This window comes from Trichosurus vulpecula, chromosome 7 (genome assembly GCF_011100635.1).
Source record: "Trichosurus vulpecula isolate mTriVul1 chromosome 7, mTriVul1.pri, whole genome shotgun sequence".
Taxonomy (NCBI): Eukaryota; Metazoa; Chordata; class Mammalia; order Diprotodontia; family Phalangeridae; genus Trichosurus; species Trichosurus vulpecula.
Window position 1 is genome coordinate 146,135,854 of NC_050579.1, and position 26,055 is coordinate 146,161,908.

General features: G+C 35.3%; 1 protein-coding gene across 1 annotated transcript in view; it reads left to right on the forward strand.

Annotated features, from left to right (window-relative positions):
- The window catches only part of CEP85L (centrosomal protein 85 like), a 187,010-nt gene extending 161,941 nt beyond the window's left edge, over positions 1-25,069 (forward strand). Inside the window, exons 9-13 of the mRNA XM_036768051.1 lie at positions 4,608-4,725; positions 5,293-5,343; positions 16,141-16,248; positions 16,529-16,757; positions 20,300-25,069. Coding sequence (XP_036623946.1) covers positions 4,608-4,725; positions 5,293-5,343; positions 16,141-16,248; positions 16,529-16,757; positions 20,300-20,463 — 670 coding nt within the window. The 3' untranslated portion in view covers positions 20,464-25,069. The remainder of the gene's footprint in view (positions 1-4,607; positions 4,726-5,292; positions 5,344-16,140; positions 16,249-16,528; positions 16,758-20,299) is intronic.
- Positions 25,070-26,055: the final 986 nt, after the last annotated feature.

The following is a 26,055-nucleotide window of genomic DNA, read 5'->3' on the forward strand; positions in this document are numbered from 1 at the left end:
GGAGAGATATAGGCCTGATGCTTCGCTGTTGTAAGGTATATTAGAAACTACTTGAATAACTGCACCCAAAAAGTAGCAATTAAAAGATTAATGCCAATTGAAAACTCTCTGGTGACGTGCCATAGGGGTTTATTTTTAATTGTTCTGTTGTCAGAAATATTAATCTGGAAGGGGTTAACATATTAGATGACAAAATAGACATCCAGAAAGATAGCAACCAGCTAGAATAAGGGGATGAATTTAATAATATTAAATTGAGTTAAAGCTGGAGGACTAGTATGATTTTTGTATTTTTTTTTGGAAACCCCAGGAGGTATGACTGGACTGTATGTAGTTTGTGTAGAAAAAGACCTGGGAATTCTAGGAAATGGCAAGTTCAATAAGAGCCAGCAGTTGGATGAAGCAGTCAAGAATGTTATTGCAGCCTTAATAGAATGGGCTGTAGAATAAGGAAAATGATCTTGCCGCACTCTTTCCTGATTAGAACAACCACACGTGAGTGTAGCGTGCAGTTCTAGACTCTATTTTTTAGGAAGAGAATTGATAAGTTGCAATATATTCAAAGGGAGGGGTGACCCAGATGGTGAGGGGACTTAAAGTCCATCATAACAGGATCACTTGAAGGAAATTAGGATGTTAACTCAGAGAAGAAATGACTCAGGCGGGAAGGAAACTTGGTAATTTATTTAAGTATTTGAAGGACTGAGTGGTGGAAGAGGAATTAGACTGGTTTGGAAGTATGCGTGAGTATATTTCAACAGGTGTTCTTTCACTGTAGTTTGTCTTGTTAGTAATTCTTGAGAGTTTTGTATTCTAATCCTGATTTTAAGAGCCTTTGTACTGATTTATTTGTGTTATGGACTTTTATTTAGGGCTTACCTCATGGAAATTTTGGTATATCAACCTTTAAAACAAAAAATAAACATTACCTATAATTTTCTGATTCCTTTCCCTTTGCTCGTTTGCAAAACTGTCTCTATTGGATAAAAGAAATGGACATTTGACACGTATAGATAATTAAAATTAGAGAGCATAAGAGAAGTGTAAATAGAACACTATGTTTACACTTCTCTTATGTTCTTTTATGTCTGTGATGTTTAAGGGTCATTCCTGAATGGAATATGGGGTAACCCTTGGGCAAACAGTACTGGGCCCAGCCATTTTTCAGACTCCTTAGTTTTATTAAGGAAAATTGGCCTCCTCTTCAATTCCTCCTTTGGCTCATCTCCTTTCCTCCTCAAAGCTGAGCTGAATTAGTTTCTCCCTCTCCCTCTCCCTTTCCCTCTCCCTCTCTCCCTCTCTCTCGTCCTACTGGACAAAGTCAATGTCTGCCATTTGCCATAGAATAGGCAGAGGGTGGAGGTATGCCAGCAGAGTCTCTGCTGCAGATGGAGAGGGCATGAGTACTCACCCTGTTCTAAGCACAAGTCTAGAAGCCTGCATATATCCTCACAGTGGGAACATGGAGCTTCATATGGATTTTCTCTGATCAGGGTTCTTTCTTCTTCTTCCCATAGATTCAGCTGTGGTTATTCTATGTAACTATCCGTAATTCCCCTACCCTGCTTTTTTTTTTTTTTCAAGGTTAGAGAGCTATGGGGTCTTGGAAACATGATTACATCTATCACCTTGCTTTCTAGTATAACTTATAAGTTCAAACATTACCTCCTCCTGAAGCTGCCTTTCCTAGATGGAAGTACTTCTCTTTTGCCTCTGAACTTAGTACTTGTATCTCTTATTTCATTCTCATAAATAATAGAGCAAGCATATGCATTATCATGCTTGTTAAAATGTAAAGTCATTAAAACCAAAGAGCTTGTCTTATTCTCTTTGGCTTCCAGTGAAATGAGTTTTATACTCATTGTTAAATGAACATATTTGAATGTGTTTAAATGCATTTGCATCTTGTTGGGACTACTTTGTTAGTCTCGAAACTGAGTGTAAACTGCAGTAGCCTTTTTGTGTAGATGCACTTTTTTTTAGTAGTATTCAGTGATGATCATGGAATCTAGTATCGTTTTCTGAAATGGGAAAATGTTTACAATCAACAGTTTACCCATAACTTTCTTAAATTTACATAAGTAGAATAAAGCCTGGGTTCTAATTTTGGTTTTGCCATTAAAAGTGTGTGAACTTGGTTAAATGAATTTCCTGAACCTTAGTTTCCTCATCTGTAAAATGAGCGTGTTGGATTTAGATGACCCCTCAGGCTTCTTCCAGTTGTAAAATTCTGTTATAGTCTGTGACTTGTCAGTTGTATGATTAGGTATCAGTTATGTGGTTCATTTGGTTTTCTGAAATACTTCTTAGATTCCTTGATCAATTTCAGCAACTAATTCATTTCAGTGACAGTCTTGAAATCCCTTAGTATTGAAAGATCTATACTGTGAAATTACTTATTAGAATAAACATATGTAAAAGGCCACTGAAACATTAATTTTAGAATGAATATCTTTACTAATCAAAACAATTGCTTAAACAGTCATACTACTCATCATATAAAAATGTTCAAAAAAAAGTTTTTCTGCATTTAGAAAAGAAATATCATAGAATTTTATAGTTGGAAGAGATATTGAAGATCAGTTAATCAAACCCTTCATTTTACAGGTTAGGAAACTGAGACTCAAAGAAGGGAATTGACTTGTCCCACTTGATACAGCTAATAAGTAGCAAAGTCAGGATTAGAACCTCTAGCCTCTGATTCCAAATCCAGGGCTTTTTCACTATGCTTTTTGGTACAGACATTTTTTTTCCCATTCTCACAGTTGACTACATTTGAAAAGCTTTAATCTTGGTAATGAATTTTGTTTCTCTTGAAATCCTAAAAATATTTATAAGTAATGTCTTTTGATACTAAATTAGGGGGAAGCAAGCTATTCTAGAACATAAAGTATTTATGCTTTTTATTTTTAGACTGATAGTGGAAACATTTTTATGACAAGTGATAAAGTACTACAAAGCAGTACAACATTAGTAATAGATAAAATCCCTCTGGTGCATCCTTTTTTATCACTTTTTATTTGTGACCTGGCCACGTTAACTCGCTGATTGTCATTGTGAAGTTCAAGACCATTATTTATCTTGTAGATTCTAGGTATGGCCCTTTTTTTTTCTTTCCTGGAAAAGAAGACAAACCCATGTTTGCTGTGTTGACTGGAAGAAAAAGGAAAATAATTCACCTCAATCTAGAAATAGAAGATACATTTTTCTGTTTCCTTATGCTTTTTGCAACACACATACAGAGAATTACAAGCTAGAGCAAGAGACTGGACCCAATTCTTTTTATTTTTATTTTTTATTCCTCACCCTTGCCAATAGCACCATTTCACTTTTTCCTACTTCCTCAGCATATAGCTCTTCATTTTATAGCCAGAGAGAAGTGACTTCCCCGCGGTCATCTAGCTAATAAGTAGCAAAGCCAAGAATAGCACCCTATTCAGATATAGTAGGCTACTTCCTTTTTCTTTTTTACCTCCATCCCCTTTCTGCCACCAGAAAGTGCCAGGTCTGTGAGTTGGGTGGGAGGAAAAATTAACAGATATGTAATATGGGCAATGCAGATGGATTTATTCTTTTAGCTATTACAAAACAATGTACTTGGGGAGATTACTAAATATTTTAGATTTGACCCCTTTTTTTAAAGAGCTTATGGTTCTAGGAGAGAGAAAACCTGCAGATTAAAAAAAGCAAAACCAAAATCCAATTGAAACATGAGAAAAAGAGTTAATAGGAGGGGAGAGATTACTTTTAAGACTTCATGGAAGAATTTTGGGGCAGCCAGGTGGTGCAGTGTGGATGGAGTGCCAGCACTAAAGTCAGGAGGACCTGAGTTCAAATGTGGCCTCAGATACTTACTATCTGTGTGACCCTGGGAAAGTCTCTTAACCCTGTTTGCCTCAATTTCCTCATCTGAAAAATGAGTTGGAGAAGGAAACGGAAACCACTCCCATATCTTTGTCAAAAAAAAAAAATCCCAAATGGGGTCACAGAGAGTTAGACACAACTAATACACCAGTCAATCACAATAATATGGAAGAATTGCTCCCTGTAAAGAGTCTTGAAAACTGGAAGACTGGGTAGGAATTTTAGGTAGAGATGAAGGGAAAGATATTTAGGAATTAGTAATGGTATTTAGAAAAGAAAATTTGTTGTTTAAGTCGTTTTTGAGTTGCATCAGACTCTTTGTGACCCCACTTAGGGTTTTCTTGGCAGAGATACTGGAGTGGTTTGCCATTTCCTTCTCTAGATCTTTTTACTGATGAGGCAACTGAGGCAAGCAGGATTAAGTGACTTGCCCAGGGTCACACAGTGAGGAAGTGTCTGAGGCCAGATTTGAACTCAAATAGATGAGTCTTCCCAATTCTAGGTCTGTCACTCTATTCATTATACCATCTAGCTGCCCAGAAGAGAAATAGGAAAGCCCAAATGAAAAGAGAGAATGCTAAGAGGCACAAGTGTGTAAGAATTTCAGGACTTTAGCTGCCTTCCTTGTCCATAGCTCTAGATTCTACTATCGTATGAAATGCCATAGGCATTAAAGAAAAAGAGATCTTGACTAAAATTAGCCATTTGAACTTATTTTCATTGTCTTTCAAATTTTAATACAGTTTACAACAGAAAGTTGAAAGGTGTCTTGAAGATGGTATCCGGCTGCCCATACTAGATGCAAAGCAACTTCAGGATGAAAATGATCATCTCAAAGAACAGAATGAGAATGCCAGTAAGGTCAGGCAATACATTTCCACTATAAATATGAATAAGTTATGTTCTACAGCTTTAATTTGTGGGAGTGGGAAGTGAAAAGTCCTGTTTACTTAGTGTAATTGTATTAGATAATGCCTTGTTTCATTAATTCTTCTTTAGGAAGGAAAATTTAATCAGCATTTCTAGATGAAGAGGAAATGATATAGTATGTTTAATTAAAAAAAAACCCTATATTCTCAGCTTAAACCAAAAAAACCAAAGATTTTCTTTGTAATCTTGAGTTCTTTATACAAAATCAAACTTGGGATAGAATTAGGGATCACAAATATTAGTAATTGGAAATGGTTATACAACTTTATGCATTAAATGTGTTTCTAAGAAGTTCAAAATTAAATGTGATTAAAATAATATTTTGAGTGAACTATTTGACCTTGCTAGGCAAATATACACTATTGCAGAATCCTTTTGCAAAGGGAATAATCCCACTAAAGTTTTCACAAATGAGACCAATGTCTAGAAGAGTTGTATTGGTCAAACTAATAGAAGAAATGAATTGGTAATAGACTGATTTGTGTTTTATTTATGTAGGTAATAGACAGCCAGCAAAATAAGATTGACAGAATGTTGTTAGAAATTCAGGTAAGGAATATTTTATGCTTATTTCAATAGAGTTCAATTTAAGAAAATACAGTGATCCCTTCTACATCACAACTTTCCCCATTGTAGTTTTGATATGTTGCGGGTCAGCCTAAGAAATTAAATGGGAATTTTGGAGTTTTGTGGAAGCCACAGAAAAAATTTAGAAACTCAAAAATGCATAAAATATACATATAATATTGTATAATATCATCATTTTATCTTTTTATACCATAATTCAGACTTTTTCTCTGGTACTAAGGGAGGCCTAAAAAATTTCACACAGATTTTGCAGATTATGAGGATGCTAGGGCCCTAACATCCTGTAATGTGAAAGGGAAACTTATTTTCAAAATCAGATGCATTTGCCTTTAGTTGCAGTTTATCTGTATATGTACGCAAGGGTCTCATTTCCCAATATGGAGTTATTGAGGTAAAATTTTGAATTCATTAATTCTGTATATTTCCTATGAAGAAATATTTGGAAAAATAGCTTTTTGTTCTGTTTTGTTCTCTGAATTTAAAAAAAAAGTGAAGAAATACACTCATTTCTTTAAAGCATTTTTAGGTTGGATGAAAGTAATAAAAATGTAATTAAAAGGTTATACCTATGTTGTCAATGCTTTGACCAATAAGGCATTTGCATTTTAAGATTTCCTCTCTCCTCTGGTGTAGGTCCTTATTGCCTCAAACCTTCTTGTTTGGTCTCCTTGCCACAAATCTCTCCCCACTCCAGTCCATTCTTCCCTCAGATTTCAGTATGATCTTCCTAAAACACAGGTGTAACCATATCACCTTCCTACTCAGTGTCAGTGGCTTCCTGTCATCCCCAGGATCAAATAAAAACATCCTCTCTCGTTCAGAGCCCTTCATAACCTAGCTCTGTACCCTGCCCCTCCTTTGCAGTCTTTTCTCCCTCCTCTCACCCTTCTCTTCCTAACTCCCTGGACTTGAGATCCAGTGACACTGGACTCACTGTTGCTTGAACAAGACCCTCTATCTCCTGACTCTGGGCACTTTCATTGGCTCTCCTCAGTGCTTGGAAAGCTCTCCTGCTTTTCAGCCTCCTGGTTTTTTGGGCTTCCTTTAAGTCCCAGCTAAAATCTTATCATGTATAGGAAACCTTTCCTATACTCTCTTAATTCTAATGCCTTCCCTCTGCTGATTATTTCTAATTTATCCTATAAAGCTTGTTTGTAAATCCTTGTTTTCATGTTGTTTCCCCTATTAAACTGTGAGTTCTTTGAGAGCAGGCTCTGTGGCCTCCATGCCACCACGACCCCCCCCCCCCCCTTTGTATCTCCAGTGCTTAAGTACATTGCGTGGCACATAGTAGACACTTAGTAAATGTGTACCAACTGCTTGACTGACTGACCCTCTGTCCACCTTTCAACATGTGACACGTTCCAGGTCCTTAGCTAATGATGAGGGTACAAGTTAGAAAATATGAAATAATCCCTACTCGAAAAAGCTTACATTCTAATGGGAAGACAACAAGTAGACATAAAAGTTAGTAAGTATAGGTATATATATATATATATATATATATATATATATATATATAAGACAGTTTGAGAAAGGACACTAGAAGCTGATGGAGTCAGGAAAGGCTTCATGCACAAAATGGTACGTGTATAGTATCTTAAATGAGAAATAGGTCCCAGAAGTTGCAATATTTGCTTTCTGATTGGTCTCCCTGCCTGAGATCTGTCCCCCCTCTAGTCCATAATAACTTTCAAAGTGATTTTCCTGATAAGCCTGATGTGCCACACACCCCACCCCCCTACCTGAGTAAACTCCTGTTTCTCCCAGTTACCTTTAGGATCAAATATAAAACATACCCCATCCCACCTCCAAAACACTTTTTGGACATTTAATGCTGTTTTCAGCTTTGTCCCTTCCAACCTTTCCAGTCGTCTTGTACTTTACTCTTCACACATTATACCATTAGGCTATACCAACTGATTTGTGGTTCTTCACACATACAGCTCTGTCTCTCAATTCAGTGCCTTTTTTTTTTTTCGTCTCTGGCTGGTCCCAGTGACTGAAATCCTGTCCTTTTCTACCTCCTACTCTTAGAATCTCTGAGCTGCTTCTAAGATTCACCTCAACAGTTACCTCAATGTAGCTCTTTTTAACAGTGCTATATTTTTAAAATCTATCATTTTATTTTCCTATTAAGATTTTGGCTAATATTGTGTTGTCATCTGTCTTAAATGCCTGTTCTACATAGAGGAATGTGTGTCTGCAGTATATACATGTGTATGTAAAGATTCTAAAGTATGCTAACATTTTCTCTAAGGTTTTCCTTGCATCAGTGTAACACAAGCCATTTTTCAATAGAACTCTCCCTTACAAAGAAAGTGGTGGCCACAGTTAGGATACTTTTGAAGCCTTCATTATTTCCTGTAGTTTTTCAGAAGCACGCTTAATTTCCATAAACCTGTTTTTAGTGAGTTATTAATTGAATTTGTTATAATCACTGTAATCCTTTGGCAGAGAGAGGACATAGGATCATAGTTTCATTATGTATGAATTCCTATAATAGTGAGATAAAAGTATCTTTATTATTGAGAGACCTTAATTTATGCATTTTAATGGCTTATCTGTATTTAGCTTCAATAAGAGATGATTATAAAATCAGACACTATGAGGGATTTTTATGTTATAGACAATATTCACTCAGTATTGTGGGCTACAATTTTAGAAGGACATTAAGCTAGTGAAAAGGACTAGAAACTATGTGAATGAAATGGGGATTCTTAGCCTAGAGAAGAGAAAATGAAGCAGGAAAGGATGTTATGTTCTCCCTCTTCAAGTGTTTGAAGTCCTCTCAAGGTAAAGCGAGATTAGGCTTGTTTATAGTTCTAGACAAGACCGAGTTTAACTTAGTATATAAGGAAGACCATTAAAACAAAATGAAAACTGTCCGTAAATGGACTGGGCTGCTTCATGAGATACTGAAATATCTGCCATTGAAGAAGGGTCAACCACTTGTCAGTAACACTGCAAAAACTATTTATGCTACAATTAGTTGTTCTGTACTTCTAAGATCCCTTTCAACTCCTGAAAGTTAATTGGCGGGGGGTGGGGAAGGGGCAGAGTCAAGATGGCAGCTGGAAAGCAGTGACTTGCTTAAACTGTCCCCCAGGTCCCTCAAACACCTGTCAAAAATGGCTCTGAACAAATTCTAGAGCGGCAGAACCCATGAAATAGCAGAGGGAAGCAGGACTCCACCCCAGGAAAGCCTGGATGGTCACTGGAAGAGGTCTATCACGTCGAGCTAGAATACAGCACAGCGTGTACCATGCCAGAACCAAACAGACTTGGAGCCAGGTGGAACAGGCAGTAGGGCCCTGAATCATTGAGCTGTGGCAGTTACCAGACTTCTCAACAACAGAGAAGGGTAGTGAAAACACTTCTGGATCTGAGTGAATGGAGTGTACGGTTGGCCCTAGCCGCAGGAGCGCAGAAGTTGTGCAGCTCTGGGGCTGCTTCCAGAGCTCTAGTTGTGGTTGCTTCCGGCCCCACCTGGTGGGAGGAATTAAGCAGCAGATTAGAGCAGGAGTGCAGAGCCTGCTTGGATCTGGGTCACAGTCCAGGTTGGCAGTTTTTGGGGGAGGAGGAGCGCTGGTGTGGCAGAATTTGCTGTGTAGAAGTAGCTCTGAAAACAGCAGCACAGCCCCAAAAGCTTGGGACAAAGTATTCTCTACATGCAGTCATACTCTGACAAAAAGCTCAAGGGTCAAGTAGTTGGCTGGGAACAAGAACAGGCCGCTCTCAGATTCAGACTCAGACTTTGGAATATTTTTTTGGTGACAAAGAATATCAAAACATACAGCCAAAAGAAGTCAACAAAGTCAAAGAGCCTACATCAAAGTCCTCCAAGAAAAATATGATTTGGTGTCAGGCCATGAAAGAGCTCAAAAAGGGTTAGGAAAAGCAAGTAAGAGAAGTAGAGGAAAAATTGGGATGAGAAATGAGAGTGATGCCAGAAAATCATGAAAAACAAGTCAATGATTTGCTAAAGGAGACCCCAAAAATACTGAAGGAAAATAACAGCTTAAAAAATAGACTAACTCAAATGGCGAAAGAAGCCAATGAGCAGAAGAATGCCTTAAAAAACAGAACTGGCCAAATGAAAAAGGAGGTCAAAAAGACTCTCACTTTGTGAGAAATCAAGATATTATAAAATCATAACCAAAGGAATGAAAAAATGGAAAACAATGTGAAATATCTCATTGGAAAAACCACTGACCTGGAAAATAGATCCAGGAGAGATAATTTAAAAATTATTGGACTACCTGAAAGCCATGATCAAAAAAAGAGTCTAGACATCATCTTTCAGGAAATTATCAGGGAAAACTCACCTGAACCAGAAAGTAAAATAGAAATTCAAAGACTTCACCAAACGCCTCTTGAAAAAGATCCCAAAAAGAAAACTCCTAGCAATATTGTCGCCAAATTCCAGAGTTCCCAGATCAAGGAGAAAATATTGTAATTAGCCAGAAAGAAACCATTTGAGTATTGTGGAAAGACAATCAGGATCACACAAGATCTAGCAGCTTCTACATTAAAGGACTGAAGGGCTTGGAATATGATGTTCTGGAGGTCAAAGGAGCTAGGATTAAAACCAAGAATCACCTACCCAGCAAAACTGAGTATCATGCTCCAAGGCAAAATATGGATTTTCAATAAAGTAGAGGACTTTCAAGCTTTCTCAATGAAAAGACCAGAGCTGAATAGAAAATTTGACTTGCAAACACAAGAATCAAGAGAAGCATGAAAAGATAAACAAGAAAGAGAAATCATAAGGGATTTACTAAAGTGGAACTGTTTTGCTTACATTCCTACATGGAAAGATGATGTGTGTAATTCATGAGACCTTTCTCAGTATTAGGGTAGTTGAAGGGAATATACATATATATAGACAGAGGGCACAGGGTGAGTTCAGTATGAAAGGATCATATCTAAAAAAATAAGGGATGAGAGCGGAATAGATTAAGAGAGGGAAAAAGGGAGAGATAGAATGGGGTAAATTATCTCACATAAAAGTGGCAAGAAAAAGCAGTTCACTGGAAGGGAAGAGGGGGCAGGTGAGGGGGAATGAGTGAATCTTGCCTCATTGGATTTGACTTGAGGAGGGAATAACATACATACTCAATTGGGTATCTTACCCCACATGAAAGTAGGGAGAAGGGGATAAGAAAGGGGGAACAATAGAAGGGAGGGCAGATAGGGGGAGGAAGTAATCAAAAGCAAACACTTTTGAAAAGGGACAGGGTCAAGGGAGAAAACTGAATAAAGGACAGGATAGGATGGAGGGAAATATAGTTAGTGTTTCACAAAATGACTATTTATGGAAGTGTTTTGCATAATGATACATGTGTGGCCTATGTTGAATTGCTTGCCTTCTTAGGGGAGAATGGGTGGGGAGGGAAGAGGGGAGAGAATTTGGAACTTAAAGTTTTAAAATCAGATTGTCAAAAAAAAAGTTAGTTTTGCATGCAACTGGGAAATAAGATATATAGGGAATGGGGTATAGAAATCTATCTTGCTGTACAAGAAAGTAAGGGAAAAGGGGATGGGGGGGAGTGGGGTGACAGAAGGGAGGGCTTACTGGGGAATGGGGCAATCAGAATATATGCCATCTTGAAGTGGGGGGGAGGGTAGAAACGGGGAGAAAATTTGTAATTCAAACTCTTGTGGAAATCAATGCTGAAAACTAAAAATATTAAATAAATAATTGAGAAAAAATACGAGCTCCATAAAAAAAAGAAAAATAAACAAGATAATGTTAAATTCTAATAATTCTTTTCCAGGAATGATTACATATATAATTATTAGTAAATATTTGATATAGCATAGGATACTATGTAATGAGTTAATATAATGTAGAATATGATAATGTAGAAGAATATGATAAAACAATACAACCATGCAACATGATGTCTTATATCTCTCTTATACCTATAATTATTATATATGTGCAGGTTAATAAACCAATTTCCCCATATATAGTTTTATAGTTTTTCATCAAAATGTGGTAATACATGATAATAGATAATTCCGTTTTTGTATTTTTGAAATTACTTTGTGTTCCTTGAGCATTTCCGTCCTTTCCCACATCTAATTTGATTACAGTTTTCATATCAAAACTTATATTTGAGCAATTAGTGGAACTAAATATTTACTTTTCAGTAAATAAGCACTTGGAATGTGGAAACTTAATTTTCATCAAGCTCATCTTAGAGGAATAAGACTTTTTTTCCTAAGTATACTTTTATGCAAATGTTTGTCATTTTTAAAGGAAATTTATACTTTGTTGTTTCAAGGAACTATTATGATGATAATGAGTTTCTTTTTTTCGTACTAGTTAGAATATACTCTTAAAATCTGACTTAGCATGAACCCAATTAAAAGAAGGAAAAAGGAATACTGAAATAACTACTAAAATTTCAAAGATTTAATATTAGGCAATTTGCCATTTGTATTTAATCTTTATGTTTTGTTTCATGTGTGAGATTAGTGGCATATAGATGGCATTTTGGGTAAAGTACTGGGCTGGATGTCAGGAAGTCTACAGTTCAAATCCTGACTCATACTTAATATCTGTGTGACCCTGGGCAAGTCACTTAACTATAAAATCGGAATGACTGCACCCACCTCAGAGAGATTAGTTATTGAGAGGTTCAAAATGAGAGCAAATAGTTACGGCTCTTTGGAAACCTTAAAGCACTGAATAAATGTTAGCTATTAATGTTTGTTATTATTGTTTTTATTGTTAATATTATTTAAAGTGTTTTGAATGCAATGGAAAAGCATTTGTTAAGTACTTAGTTTTTGCCAAATACTGTGCTAAGTGTTGGAATGCATATAGAAAATCAAGACTGTCTCTACCCCAAAGGAGCTCAAATTCTAATTCTGTGAGATAACATGTAAGGGAGTATTCAATTTCATGGCAAATTAAAAAAAAAAAAAAAACAAGTGGCAGTTCGGGTTTGACAGGCAAAGTAAGAAGGCAGGTGGCAGACCAAGAGAACCTTGGGGAACAGTGACGTAGGCAAATGGTCTGCAGCCATTGTCTGTTGTGAAGGGGGAGTGGCCCTCAGAGAGGCTGCCCTTGCCAGAGGTAAAGGATGTGGGAAAGGGTTCCTGGGCAGGAGACAGCATCTGGCTAAACTTTTGAAGGTAGATATATTCACATTTTATATCCAATATATATTCATATATTTTTAAAATCTTTGATATATTTTCACTGAAACACATTTCATGTTCACTAATCCTTTTATTATTCAGTTTTGCTGATATACAGGGTATCCCACAGTCATAGCACAGTTGTTAGCCAATAACCTGGATAAAATGGGGCATGGAGAGGAATGATATATAAAAAGATTGGAAAGGTCAAAATTGGACATAATATACTTCTCACACACTCAAATCCATGCATATATACATATATATCCTCTCAAAAAGAACAATAAGCTTATGAGAATGTTATACAAGTTAAATCTAGTGCTCCATCACTTGAGCTATTTAATATAGGGGAAAACAGGTGTCAAGCCAGCTAACTTCTTACTTCAAAACCTTCCTTTTTCAACTGTTTAGAAAATGATACTTCAAATAAATATCTTCATCTAATAACTTAGTAAACTTGGTTCTGAATATATTATTAAGATGGAGAATGTAAGGCCAGTGGAGATTACAGATATTTAGAATAGCATTTGGTAAGCAGTGTTTAGAAGTTTTCAGTTTTGGAAATGCCTGACAAATATTAGTTATCTGTGAGTAGTGGACTGATAATTTAAATTTCTGTATTTTATAGATCTATATATAAATTATTTGAATGGATCATTTAATTTATCAACAAATAATAATAATAGCCGTTAACATTTCTATAGTGCCTTAGAATTTCAGAAGAACTTTACACATATTATCTCATTTAAGACTCAGTGACCCTGAGAGATAGACACTTTTTTTATCCCTATTTTACAGATGAGGAAACTGAAACTTGAGAGATTTTAGGTGCCTTTCAGGGTCAAACAACTTCCAGGTTTCTTAGGGAGGATTCAAATTTATGACTTAATTGCCTACAAGTATAGCACTAGCCACGGTACCTTATTTAGGTAAATTTCATCAATAATAAAGTTTTTTAAACCTTCATTATAATATTTTTAAATGGAGACCTGAATAAGTTAATTTGCAGCAGACATGATGAAGTCTTTTAAAAAAAATTAAAAATTAATCAGTGATCAGTAGCAAGTAAATCTTTGAGGAAAATAAAATATTCATTTGTCTATACTTGAGGTACAACTAAGAAATAATTAAATACTTAGTATACTGGATTCATATGAAGTCAGAAGCAAGACACTCTCACATATGAAAATAAATCTGAAATAAAATTAACCACATCTTTCCTACATTAGGTGTAAAGGGGGCCATAAGAAATTGAAAGCATTCTTCGTTAATTCAGGAATGTCCTGTTTTTTATTTTTCTTTTTTTAACAATAAGTAATAAGATGCTTTGTTTTTAACAATCAATTTAGAAAGCTCTGGTTTCATATTTAAATTACATTACATTTGAGTTTGATGAAGCTTATAGATTTGGTAGATTTTTTTTTAAAAAGAAATTATATGCAGTTTTCACACAGTTCATAATGAAGAAGTGTTGATGCTTTGAGTGAAGCATAATATCTATCAGAAGAAAATAGTTTTCTTAGCTAGAAATCATATAGCAGTTGGTTCTTCAGGGAGAAGTATCTCATGTACACGGTCTTTTCCACTTTTGCTTTTTGCAAAGTGTCCTTGAATCTTCCTTGCCTACCGTGCTAGTTTTGATGTGTCACCCAAATCCAATTGTCCTACTTATAACTACCAGCAATACCACCAGATAACCCCTTTTGTTTGATCAAGAGAAGATTAAATATGTATCACATAATGAATGGGTAGTCATACATGCCAACATATTAACCACAGATGTACTCTCTTGCCATTTATTGAATAAATTCAGCACCATATTGAATTCAAAACTATGCACATTTACTCTTTGCATACTCTTATTTCAAACCAGTAAAAATTTGTGGTTTTTAGAGCATTATGAAGGACAAGTTACAAACTCACTGAACCTGTTTCCTCATAATAGGATTAGGGAAAATGTTCTTTAAGCTTCATACAGCTATAAAAATTTAGTATTCTCGATATATACAAGCAACATCTTTATGCAGTTAGGAGTATTCAGAAGCTAGCATTTTGAATACACCATTATGGATTTCATCCAAATAAAATGCCAGGCATGTAATATAGAGATGAGCAATTATCACCTGGTGAAATTATGCCATGTGTTATTGAAAGTTTTAGATGACTACAGTTACAAATGAGCTCCAGTATTTGTTAGGTATAAACATCCATGAAAAGTGAACCCTCAGTGTTTTAAGATTCACTTTTAGTAGGATGCTTTGCAACTGCATGTGTCCCTGGATAGATAGTATTCCTTTGGACCCAAATTACTAAGACTTTGTTGTATTAGATTTCCTATGTGTCACAATCTGTAAGCCTTTTAGAACGTTTTTATTTTTTTTGTAATTCATTGGATGTAACTAATTACAACTTGGAGACTAAATTTAAAAACAAACTTTCTAAATCAAGGATTCTTAACCTGGAATCTATAACCTTGTTTAAAAAACAACTTTTTTTTTGTTAACTATATTTCATTGTAATCATTATCCTTTGTAATCCTATGTATTTTATTTTATGCATTTAAAAATTATTTGAGAAGGGGTCTATAGATTTCACCAGACTGCCAGCTAAGATCTATGACACATAAAAAAGTTATGAACTGCTCTAAATACATCACTCACTCAGATGAATGAGTGAGGACATTGATATTCCAAAAACCTTTATTTAATCAGTGGTAATGTCCATTCTGTCTGTGTTTATGCTTAATCTAGAGATGGAGTCATGGATGGGGAGAGAGGAATTCCCTTCATAATAGATTAATTGGTATTCAAGTAGTCATTTTTCTGAAGTATTTTTAAAGAGACTGAATATAGCTCTAAAAATAGCTAGAAGGAATTCTTCTACTTGTACATGTATTGATTTTGATAGTCAATGAATTAAATCAATGAGAAGCCCTCCAGCATTCATTAATTACTGCAGATTTTGTGACAAGTTGTACTTAGGTTTATAGTTGAAAATTAAACTAATTAGCAGAAATGACCCAAATGCTATTAAAATGTCCTTCCTGCTGCTATAAAGAAAATTTTAAAAATAACACTACTTCATGTTACTATGTCCTATGCCTATATAAACATATAGTCTAATTTTTCAAAACGAAAGGGTATAGGAGTTCAGAGATCTGAAATAGGCCTTTGATTTGTGAATTTAGTAGCAAAATCAGCCGCTGAAAATACTGCTTGCAGAGGAGGGAAGATTTGGTATATTGTTGATAATGGAAGAATTAAAGATTAAAAGAATTTTACCTTGTTAGCCATAAGAAAATTAACACAAATTTTAGTTGCTGAGATACTTTTGCTATCAAAAAGGACTTCTTAGGGATAAAATATTTAAACAGTTTAAGGCTTCATACATTTTCCTACCCATTCTTTCTTTGTATAAGAAAAAGCTTTGTCTCTTATCTCTCTGGTGAGTGGTCTTTTTCTGGTTACGTGGAATGACCTAAAGATTACATGAAAGGTGGAGGACCATAAAAAAGGAAAAATTAATTAAAAATCCTTGTTGCTTTGTTTTGCTATTGAGCTTTCAGTATTGACATGTCTTGTCTTCCTAATTTTTTCTTTTTAGTCTATGCAAGAGAAACTTTGTCAAGAGAAATTGGCAACCCAAAAAGTGGAGGAAGAGCTAGAAGAAAAAGAAAAGACTATAATGAAGTTAACAGAAACTTTACTTGAAGTGAGTACAGGAAACTCAGATTACATTTGAAACATAAATTACCTATTTTCATTTAAGTAAGTTACCTTTTGTAAAAATAAATGAAAATGACCGTTTCCTAATTTTTGGTGAAGACAATCCATCTGCAGCCAATTACTATTAAATTCACAACTAAAGTGAATTGCAGTTGTTTTAGAATACTTGTCTCATATATTTTATTAATTAAAATTCTTATCATTCTATTTTTTAATTGTGTTTATCTTTTTTCATTGAACTCCTCTGTTCTTTTACTCCAATTCAGAACCAAAGACTAAGTGAAGAATATTCTCCTTTCTTAGAAGAACAGCAAGAGAAACAATCCAAGCACCAGGCTGACTTATCTCTACAGCCACTATTGAATTTGAACATGGTTGATCAGTTGTTCAAGGAAATGTCCCATTGTTTGTTTGACTTGAAAGCATTGTGCAGTATTCTTAATCAGAGAGCTCAGGGCAAGGAGCCTAATCTTTCGTTATTGCTGGGAATCAGATGTAAGTAATATCTTATTCTTGCATTTTTCTTCTTAATCAGAAATCTGTCCCCACCCCCAACGGAATGCTTATAGTTGGTCTTTTTTGCCTCTTACAATACTTTAGGTTTATATAACCCCAAAATGACTCCTTTTTAATGTTTACCTCCTTTTATCCTCATTATGATGAAACTAAGCATGATTTATAATTTATAGGAAAGACACTGAGGCACAGAAAAATTAACTTGCTGAAGTTATATAAACAGTAACAGAACAAGATTAGAACCCATTCCTCTTAGGATGGTAGAGTAGAACTCTGGAAGGAATTAGGCTTCAGTTCTAAGTTCATATCATCCACTTAACTTATTTGTGACCTCATGCATATCTCATAATCTCTTTTGATCTCAGATTCCTCATATTTAAAGTGAAGGAGATTTCTCTAAGTGGTACCGAAGTTCACTTCTGCTAGTAAGATTCTCTGATTCTCTAATCTCTTTACCCTTAGCTTTAGACTCTTTTCACTTTTCTCTCTTTGCTATGGTACACATTATCTTTTTGACAAATGAATTACAGAGAATCATGAACAACAAATCAACAATGGATCCACACACAATTTGAACTCAAATCTCTGATGTTCTAGCCCATGAACTATTCTGTGGATGTAGATGGACATGTGACTTCTCATTTCATTGACAGTTGATGCAGATTCAGTTCAGTTTCAGTATTGCAGAACTAGAATATCTTCTTCCTTGCCTCAGACTAATTAGGATTATCTGAAAGGCTAAAGGTTCACAAAGGGTAAGTGACTGGAATGGGAGTTAAATGTTCTTACTTTTCTGATATGGCCAGTGACTTTATTTAAGGCACTTTAAAATATATTTTATTAATTTTTAAGGGGATGCTGAGAATAATTGTCGTTTAATTTCCTATCTTACTTTTATGGATTGATGATTTAACCATCAATAAATAACTCACATTGAGTGAATTGGTGTCTTGCCTCTGCCTACAGATATTTGGTGGTAATGTTTCCCTACTCAGTGAATAAGCATTATTTGCAGATCGATAGGTGAATGTGAGGCCAGTAAACCCATCTCTCTTGTTAGAGAACTAGCATAGCTAGTTTGGATAAGCTTATCCCCATGCTGAGTGCAGGAAGATGAAGCTTTTGAGCATAGTAATTTTCAAAGACTGTCAACTAAGCTGAGAAGGAGGAGGAAACAAAGGAAGGATGATGTCTGTCTTTTTGTGGGCTTCTAGACCAAAAGAGCATTTGGATATTTACCTAGTGTCCTAAACACAAGTTTTCTTGTGTAATGAGAGAATGAAGCTGTATGTGGGCCAATCAGCTCGTTTCCTACATAGGAGTGTCATACCACAGGCCACTGAGAAAAAAAAATTCAGATGCTGTCTGGGCCTCCTAATTGTGTACTGTCAATTCCCTCTTTGATCTTCCTATCCCCCGCCTCCCCCCACAAAAAAAAATCTTTATGATGGTTCTATACTAAAGGTCCTGAATCCTATAGGATTTGAAATAGAATTGATGCCAAACAGATAAGATAGACATACTCATGTACCACATATGTGGTATAATAGGAGTATGATATATACAGGAAAGTCAAATAAAAGAGACCACAACTTAACTCAGGATTGGCTAGATTAATACAGTGTAATTGACATGAGGGAGCAATTCTTATTTTTCTGTACATGCACATAGGAATACTGGAATAAATGATTGAGCCCCAAATAATCGACCCAAGTGATAAAGGGCTGTGTCCCTGTAGAAATCAAGTAATTCTCCTTTTCAGAATCAGTCTGTTGCCCTGTTGTTCTTGCGTAGTGAAAGCCCACAGTTGAACTGTGACTAAAATAGCCTGTTTTTAGAGCAATTTAAGGCTAACAAAGCAGTTTCATGACACCACTGTGAGATGAGAAGTTGAAATTGTTGTTTAAATCTCCATCTTATTGCTAAGGAAACTGACTTTAATAGGTAGTCATTTTATCTGTCTCTGCCTTATGTTTATGATTCAAACTCATCTTTCTGACTACTAACACCATTGTCCTTTCTACTCTCCCACACTACCTTGTAATTCTTACTTTGAATATGATGGAAATAACTTAGCTAATTGGGAAGTTAACATTTTAAAGTCACTAAACCCAACATACCATAAAACATTTTAAGAGGTAAGATGCTTACATGCCAGTTTTGCCCACTCTACATGTATATCTTGATCTATCTTGCACTAAGTGAAAGATTCAGGTACTTGAGTATGGGGAGAAGACACAGAAGGATGTTCTCTTCTGAATTTTAGTACATTGCACAGTAGTTCAGAGTTAGAAGATAGCTCAGAGGACATTTAGTCCTACTGCTAACTGAGCAAACCTCCTCCAGCCTATCTTGAAAAGTAGGCAATTATTCTACACCAAGTGGGAATCTGTCCTGAGGTAGCCCATCCCACTTTTAGGCAGCGGTAGTCATTAGCAAGTGTTTATTTTTATTAAGTGTAAATCTTACTTTCTACAGCCTCCACCAAGCAGAAATCTAATCCCTATTGTGTCTCCTCAAGTCATCTCTGGGATGAATACCCTCAGTTCTTTCAGTTTTCTCTCACCAGCTCACTTTTTGCTCACCAGTGTGCTTTCTAAAAGTGTAGTGTATAGTACTGAACATTTATAGTCTAGATATATTCTGACCAGAGCAGTGTACACTTTGGCTGTCACCCCTTTGTTCTGGATCCTGTGCATCTCAATGCAGCCAAAGATCAAAGTTACTTTTTTGCCTGCCAGATGACACTGTTGACCCATATTGATTAAGCTGTCTATCTATAAAAACACCCACATCATTTCAGACCAGCTACAATCTAGCCATGCCTCTCCTATTTTGTAATGGAACCGTTGTTTTGTTTTGTTTTCCCAGCCCAAGAATAATACTTGATCCCTTTTAAATGTCATTCTATTTGATTCAGCTTATCATTCTGCCCTGTCAAAGATCTTTTTTTATCCTAGGTATCATATAGCATCTTAGCTAGTGACTGTATATTTCACCTCTAAATTTTATAAGCATTTCATCTCTACCTTTATCCAAGTCATTAATGAAAATATTAAATGGTAGAGGGTCAAATAGAAATCCCTGGAGAAGTCTTGATAGAGACCATTTGAAGTTTACCTTTTCAGTAGTGAGAAATTTTGGGGTCTAGTCTTCAGCAATTTTGGAATTTCATATATCTGTACTATGTACATATATATGTACATATATTTCATATATCTGTACTATAATATATCCTTACCAAGATAGCATAATTATATTAGATACTTTACTAAAAACACTTAACTATCTGAATACCCTAGAAAGATATTTAAAATGGAAACAAAATTTTAGGGGTCTATAAGTGCTAATTAATGGTTATGATGTTTTAATTTCTTTACAGATTGAAAATTCATACATAATTTTTATTTGAGTTTTGATAATGCACATAGCATTATAGTCATGGAGGTAATAAAATTGAAAATTCCAAAATAGCATTGAAAATGTGGGAAGCTCTACTTCTCTTCATTTTATCTTCACAGCTATGAGCTCATCAACTGAAGAGACTGAGAATGACCACAGCCCAGAATCACTGACTAAAAAACTATCAGACATGTGCCAGTTACGGAAGGAGATTGATGAATTAAGGACTATGATATCAGACCGCTATGCTCAGGACATGGGAGACAACTGCATTACCCAATGATAAAGTATTGGTCCCACAGCAATAATGATGCGTTACTTAGTGCTGCTGTGTAAACTTTTCTTCATCTTTCTGTTCAGGAGCCATATTGGAAGATTGCATTTCTATTTGACCTGCATATAGGTTTTTCTGTGTATTGTTTTGTTTTCGGGTAGGGAAGGATGGGACCGGTAGATAGTTTTCAATGGAACTTATTTAATCAAGGAAAAAAAGAACCCACATATTTCAAATCACCTTTTGAAAAGTAGATAAAGTCTACACAAAATATCTCTATTCTCAAACTACTGATTGTAGGACCAAGCTGTGAAGAGTGCTATTCAGTTAAAGAGGTAGGGTTTTTTTTTTTAATCCCATGGCATTTTAATGTTTATAAAGGTTTTCTGGGGTTAAAGGAACGTTCCAAGGAAGGTACTGATTGTATGTCCATTTATTGTTCCTTCCAGTAGAAGTTTGTATTGCACATTTAGGATGTTCAAGACCTAACGGAAGCAAGGTTTACAACATCTGCCTCTTTAATAGGGGCTTGGAAGATGCTTTTGCTATTGGAACAATCATGCTGTTGAAAGATGCAGTCTTATGGGTTAGAATAGTAGTAGTATGTAGACAGGTGAACTGTTTTTAGTATGCTTTCTAGCTACCTATTACAGTTGGGAAAGTTTGATATGATAAAACACTTTTATCACCAACATGAGCGAGTTTTTTAGCATTTGTATTCTTTTCCAGCAAAGGGGATATTTAGCATTAGTTTGTGCTACTATCTTTACATATTAGTTCCTGTTGGTTTTTTCTTTGGGGGCAGGGTAAGTTATTCATCTGAAAAGAACATCGTGAACATAAAGTTTTGTTTATAGTTAAGATTGTAAAGGCTGTAGATGATCACCAAAAAGGGAAATTAAGAATACTAGCTTTGGTTGTAATTCTTAAAAATTTTGTCTGCCCAAATTTCAAATTGAAGGCTATTGAAAAAGTTAGCTGCAGTCTTCATTCCTATTTGGGTATTCACCAACACAAAGAAGATACAATCCATACTTAGCTGATTTCTTTTGTTTATTGCACCAAGTTGCACTCATTGAGATATAGCTCCTCATTTAACCCTTGACCATGACTTGACCATGCTAATTCTTTAACTTATATGTGAATCTAAGGTAACATGAGTAATTTTTTAGTAAGCATAATTGAATTTTATGCATCCAAATTAATTCAACATTATGCACTTAACCCCAAAATGCAGCCATTGCTTAACAAGCTTTTGAATATAATCTTTTGACATTACCTTCAGAATCTATGGCACACACTACTTTAAATAACCTCGTTGTGGAAAATCTTCATTATTGGAGGGTGAGTTTAATTTTAGGAAATGATCAAAAGTTATTTAGACCCAAAAGTGTTTACTAAAAAGGTAATATTGAATTTTGTTTTGTAAAAACCGTATAAGTGAAGTGTAATATTTTTGTAGCTCTCAAACTAACTTGAAGGCAAAGATCTACTAAAGAATAGGTCCACAAATATTTTGAGAAATGGAAGCATTATTGGAATAGCGATGTAGCCACTTGAGGGGACTGCTTTCAGACAGAACTCATTTTCATATTTCAGCCTGATGAGATTTTGTTTTTTTAAAACTATCGGTCACATTATTTTTAGAGGCAGGCCTCATATATAAAATATTCTACAGCTTTAGTTCAAGTAACGGTTTTTAATATATTCAGCTTGGATTCTGCCCAGTGCCTGTGTAAAATACTCCCTTGCTAATAACTGAGGTGATTTAAGGGAGGTACTGACTCAGTCACTAAGGAATCATTAATTCAGTGCAGTAATGATGTATTCATCTGCATCTTAATATAGAATGGAGTGATACAGGCACCAGAGAGAATAAATAATGTGTTTGATTTGTTTTGTATTTTTAAAGGAAATAAAAACACCACCTCTAGTATTTTAGTATATAGGCACTAAAGTAGTAAACTTGTATCTAAATAGATGATGCAAAGATGAAACTTTAAAATGGGTGGGTATTATATTTTAAAATAGTTAAATTATCTTTCTATTCTATAGAACTGAAATTCTTAGCTTCAGTGAAAATGCCTTGACAGTAAAGCAGATAGAATAAGTACAGTCCCTTGGGATAGGCCACTCCCAGCTCTTGGAACGGGAAAGTCACTGGACTTAGGGTAGACAATCAGCAAGTTAGGTCACCAAATGATCTTGTTTAAATATCTCCTATGCTGTTAATGATAAGTTGTTGGGTGTTTTGTTTTTTATCCTAATGGTCAACATTTTTCTAAGTCTGTTTATTCATTTGGCTTAGTTGTCATGAAATCTTTTCAGGGTATTTTTTTTTTAATAAGTTAATGTTCTAAAGTATAATTAATTTGCACTAAAGTAACTTTATGGTGAGCATTTTTAAAAAGTAAATTTAATGGAAAACTGGCAAACTAGTACTGTTGCCTTCAGTTTGTAGAACTAAAATCATCGTGGACTATTTCTTACAGAACACCTCTGGTGCTGTGTGCAGCCTAACACCCCCCCCTCCCCCCCCCCCCCCCCCCACAGTGCTACTTTCTCCACACTTAAAGAAAAATTGTGGTATTGGTTTTGTTTTACTGGAAGACTCGAGAAAGAGTGAATTGGGTCACCCAGAAATGCTTCAGTAACCCAATAATTACATTACTTTGGAAATATAAATGTTGAGAAATTGTTGCAATGGTATATGAAAAGAAAATATTCAGAATTTAAATTTAACCTACTTTGAAGGTTCTCTTTAGTGTGAAAAAGCCTTTTAATGTGTTATTGTGACCATAAATGTGCTTGCTCCTTAGGAAGGGCCTTTTAATACTCAGACCATATTGACATTTGAATATTGGTCATTTGATTTTTGAAGTGTGAATTTAGTCTGCTTCCTTCACTTTAAAACAGGCAGGTGTCTCAGCCAAAGGCCCTCATTAATCTGACCTTACAGGCACAATAGTTATCATTCATTTAATGTCAGCAAGTACTCTTTGTTATTACTGAGCTCTTGGCAAAACACATTGGAAGAAGAATAAGCTTTGATAGTGTAAGATAGGCTGGATTGTTTACTTGTTTGAAAACACTTTGTGGACCCATTTTACATATGTAACAAGGTTGCTTAATATTAACAGTGACATAATTTAGTGAAATCAATTTTAGTCATGAAGAGTTTGTTAAACTGCTTTAGTCATGATAATTTTCTTCAGTAGCTATTAAGAGACAATCTCAAGAGCTGGAAAAAAGTTGATAATGGATACTGTACAGTTCTGCCCTAGTGGGCTGAATTATTAACCTATTTATAGCTTTATGATTAATTTGCAGGAATTGGGGAGCATATTTTTTACAGAAATTACTGTATTTAAAAATGTACTTTAAAATATCAGTAATTGTTCTTTGAGCAAAGAACAGTTGAGGCCCTGAACTGTACAGATTTAGTGGTGGTGTGCTTCGGCACGCATCTAGCTTGCGTTTTTGGCATCAGTTGTATTAGTTTGCATCATTGTATATTTGTAATTAAAGTAATAAGCAATTCTTAGAATGACCCCTACACTCAGGCTAAACAATTGGAAACTGCCATTAGATGCAGCCACAAGAGCCAAAGTTAATTCTCTTTCCATTTTGCCAGTTTGTTTCTATTCTCCATGAGCAAGACAAAAGCTTTCCTACTTAGAATATAAAGAGACAGCTGTACCTGTCCTCACCCCCAGTCATCTTGATATGGAATTTTGCTCATCTGTAATCTTGTTTTCCCATAAAAGCATTTATCTTAGATGGGAAAAATAAAATTTGGGATCTAATTATCCTTTTTAATTAAAATATTAATACTGAACATGGTTAGATTTTCAAATCGATAACTCATTAGCAATATTAATTCCACGGTTGTATACAGTCAGCACCCTTGTGCCTTTTTGCCTGCAGTACACATGTTCATTTCTGTTTTACATAAGCTTTAAGAATGTCGATAATTATTGCACCTTGTTTCTTCCCTAATTAGACTTTCTTAAGCTTTTTTTTTTCCCCCAACAAGGAGAGAAGTATTTAACAAATATAGGAGTAGGTCCTAGGCATGTCTTCAGAGCTGAGCTCTTGACCCCTATGAAGTGAGCAGGAATCTCCATCAGAATGTATTCATTTGTATCTATCAGTTACAGTATTGCATAGGTGTGAGAAGTAGGGTGCTAGGCAGTTACATTAAAAGCACAGCAGTGTGTATTATTAGATCAGTCTCTATGACTGGTAGTTTTAGTAAATTGGGTTCAGTTTTTGAACCATTCAGAATACCTCATGTGTAAATACAGTTGTCATGACTTAATTGAAATGCAGTCATTGTAAAAAGGAAGTGAAGCCACTGGATGGCTTATGCCTTCAGGCCTATCATTCTTGCCTCTTTGTGTAAAGGGGTTGTTTTTGTTTTTTTTTTTGTGTGTGTGTGTGTTTTGGGGGGGTTTTATATTTTAAAAAATAGGGTTTACAGCTAGAATTTTGAATGCCAAAGTTCTATTTATTAAATAAAAAGAAAGTTTTCAATGTTAATGGCTAGTATTTTTCCACTGGAGTATCGTTTGTTGATGTTTGGATTTGTATTTACAGAGAAATAAATTTTTTTACAAAAATATTTGCTTCCTTTGAGTAATTGATATGAGAATTTAATTGGTGACTCAGAAGTTTCCTTTGAAATGTTCAAATTTCAATTTTAACTGACAAGCTTTCTTTGGTTCCCATTTTGTTTTGTTTTCTGTGAAAATAAAACACAAAAATACCTGTACCAGTAAAAGCTACTTTATTACGTCTATAGACTTGGAGTAAGGAACATGGGCTCATACATGGCCTTGAACACTAGAACACTGTATGCCTTTGAGCAAATCACTTGAATCACATCGTGCTTCACATCGTTAGCAAAACTGTTCACCTCGAAAAATTGTGAGCAGTGTGCTATGTAAACCTGAAAGCACCCTGTGGGCTTGGCCATGACAGTTATTATTCCTTAACTTAGATCCTAAGGATGTGACACTTAGTTCTTTAAGGTTGTACCAGGAGAGTGTAAACCCTGGCAGGGCCTACGATTCTGGACTAAGGTGATCGCTGTCTGTTGTCTGAGGTTGGCTGGAGGGTGCTTAATTTTTCAACAAAAATAACTTTCAAGCTTTACTATGATATTGTCATTGTTTTAAATGAGAAGTCAAAACAACAAATAGCCCTGAGATCTTTTGATCACAGGTAATACAAACACAAATTTAGCCTTTTGTCATGTCAGTTAGGAACTATATTTCCCCTCAAAGTTCTCAAAATGCCTAAACTCAAAGTTTCATTCTCCAGTTTTGTAGTCTCCCTAGTATGAAAGCCTGAGCCCAGTAAGGAAGACCTGTCTATATTTTCTTCCCCTTTGTGTCAAGGAGAGAATCCTGCTCATTTTCAAATAAGGTCCTGCTAAAGAATTAAGAATGCTTCTAAAGGATTCTTAACTCAGCTTCTGGGGCATCACAGCATGTTAGGTAAGGAGGGCTACATGTAAAAGGTATTGCAGGAGGCACCCTAAATCTTTATTCTAGCACATAGGGGTTATAACTTTTCACCCACCTGAGACACTAAGTG